The sequence below is a fragment of the Panicum hallii genome, chromosome 4 (assembly GCF_002211085.1).
Source record: "Panicum hallii strain FIL2 chromosome 4, PHallii_v3.1, whole genome shotgun sequence".
In the NCBI taxonomy this organism is placed as follows: Eukaryota; Viridiplantae; Streptophyta; class Magnoliopsida; order Poales; family Poaceae; genus Panicum; species Panicum hallii.
The window spans coordinates 36165878-36167441 of NC_038045.1; the positions used below are offsets into that span (position 1 = coordinate 36165878).

At 47.9% G+C, this 1564-nt stretch overlaps 1 protein-coding gene across 1 annotated transcript; it reads right to left on the bottom strand.

The window, feature by feature from the left end:
• Positions 1–209: 209 nt before the first annotated feature.
• Positions 210–956, bottom strand: LOC112890453. The gene is made up of 3 exons (XM_025957344.1): positions 938–956; positions 474–863; positions 210–389 (listed from the first exon to the last, which is right to left on the bottom strand). Exons 2-3 carry the CDS (start codon positions 813–815, stop codon positions 210–212), a joined length of 522 nt encoding a protein of 173 aa, XP_025813129.1. The 5' UTR covers positions 816–863; positions 938–956.
• Between the last annotated feature and the right edge of the window lie 608 nt (positions 957–1564).

Here is a 1564-nt window from a genome sequence, read left to right on the forward strand (position 1 = left end):
CATGTCTCACAATATAGTCTACATAATGTTGAGATGTCACAAAAACATAAGATGTCCACAGAAATAAGATAAGTGATAAAAAACATCACGAAGGACGCCAACCCGGCTGACTTGGAGAAACATAAGGGGAGTTTGAGGCTGCCGATTGATTCTGCAAGGAGGAGAAGCGATCGCATGTGTGAGACAAGATAAATGAAGATTAGACATGGCTAAAACTTATCTATACTCACAGGAGTAGAAAACTCAGCAGGAGGCCGCAGAGGTGAAGCGAACAACGAAGGTGGTGGAGATACACCCGCTGCGGCGCCAAGAGTCTGCATGTAGGCAAAAATGTCCCTCATCCTCTGCTCGTTCTCCACACGTAGCCTCCTCTCTTCTTCTAATTGGGCCTGAAAATTTTTCACTCCAATGTTATGATAATACAAAGAAATGGTATACAATAATCAATAAACGACGGATAAAGAAGAAATGACCTGAAGTGCCTGTATGCGGTACTGTGAAGTGTCCTGCCGAGGTCGTATGACTGGGCTCGCACTCGTGCTTCTTGCTCTAATCTGAGATAGACTAGGAGTAGAGGACGAGTCAATTGCGCCGTCGGCAAGCCAATACCGCCCATGATGCTTACCTCCTCCAACCCTCATAACAACTTCTCCATCAAGATCCTCGGTGGCCGGATCAAACTCTGGACCATGCACATCCCTTGCCATCGCTGAGTACGCACTGAGGCGGGCGTGGGCCATCGGGTTGCTGTATGCCTCGGGCCCGTCCTCCGGGTTGTATCTGACGTCAGACGTCGCCTTGCCCTTGTGGGACATAGCATATGCCTGAAAGAGGGAGCAAGGCTGGCCACCATGTGACGATGACTGGAAGAAAACAAGCAAGACTATTAGAAATCATGCATAATTGAGTATTACATTAAATAAATACATTCGCGTACCCATGCTTCGGCGTATCCGCTGAGGCTGCGACTGCCTTGATGGTGTGGTGCACCTGGCATCATCAAACGCCGCTCCCGACAAGCGTGGTGCGACTCCTCCCACTCGTCCGAGCACCACTTGTGCACCATCTGTCGCCAGCACTCTTGATGCCCGAGGCACCAATAAGGAGTCATCTACAGGGCATCAAGTATTTGACATATTAGAAGATGAAATTAAGCCTGCTTAATGTAAAAAGGAATGCATATTAATTTTCTTTATTTACCTGCAAGTACTGCTCCTCAGTCAAAGACATGGTTCTTGCTTCCGTTTTGGAGACCTTCTGCCCAAGGACGTTGGCGTGAAAACTAATAATGGCCTGGATACGCGCCTCATAGTGCATGTCCACGACTCATTTCTTACAGACTCTGGTAGCCACCGTATCAGCTTTCTCCTCAAATCCATCCTCACATCTGAAAAAATCCTGCATGCAAACACGATGTATACCATTCATTTTTTAAGAATATGAAATGAATGCAATGTATGTAGCACTTACCCACAACTCCTGTTTCACCCGCTCCGCCTTGTTGTTGAATACCCTGCCATCCCGATCTTCAGCGTCGGGGGCGGCGGCGTAGTGGTCGAACGTA

Excerpts from the sequence above, each read along its gene's own strand:
- LOC112890453 (XM_025957344.1), bottom strand. The coding sequence starts at position 815 with ATGTCCCACAAGGGCAAGGCGACGTCTGACGTCAGATACAACCCGGAG. Across the intron at positions 390-473 it reads ACCGCATACAGGCACTTCAG|GCCCAATTAGAAGAAGAGAG; the intron begins GTCATTTCTTCT and ends AAAAATTTTCAG.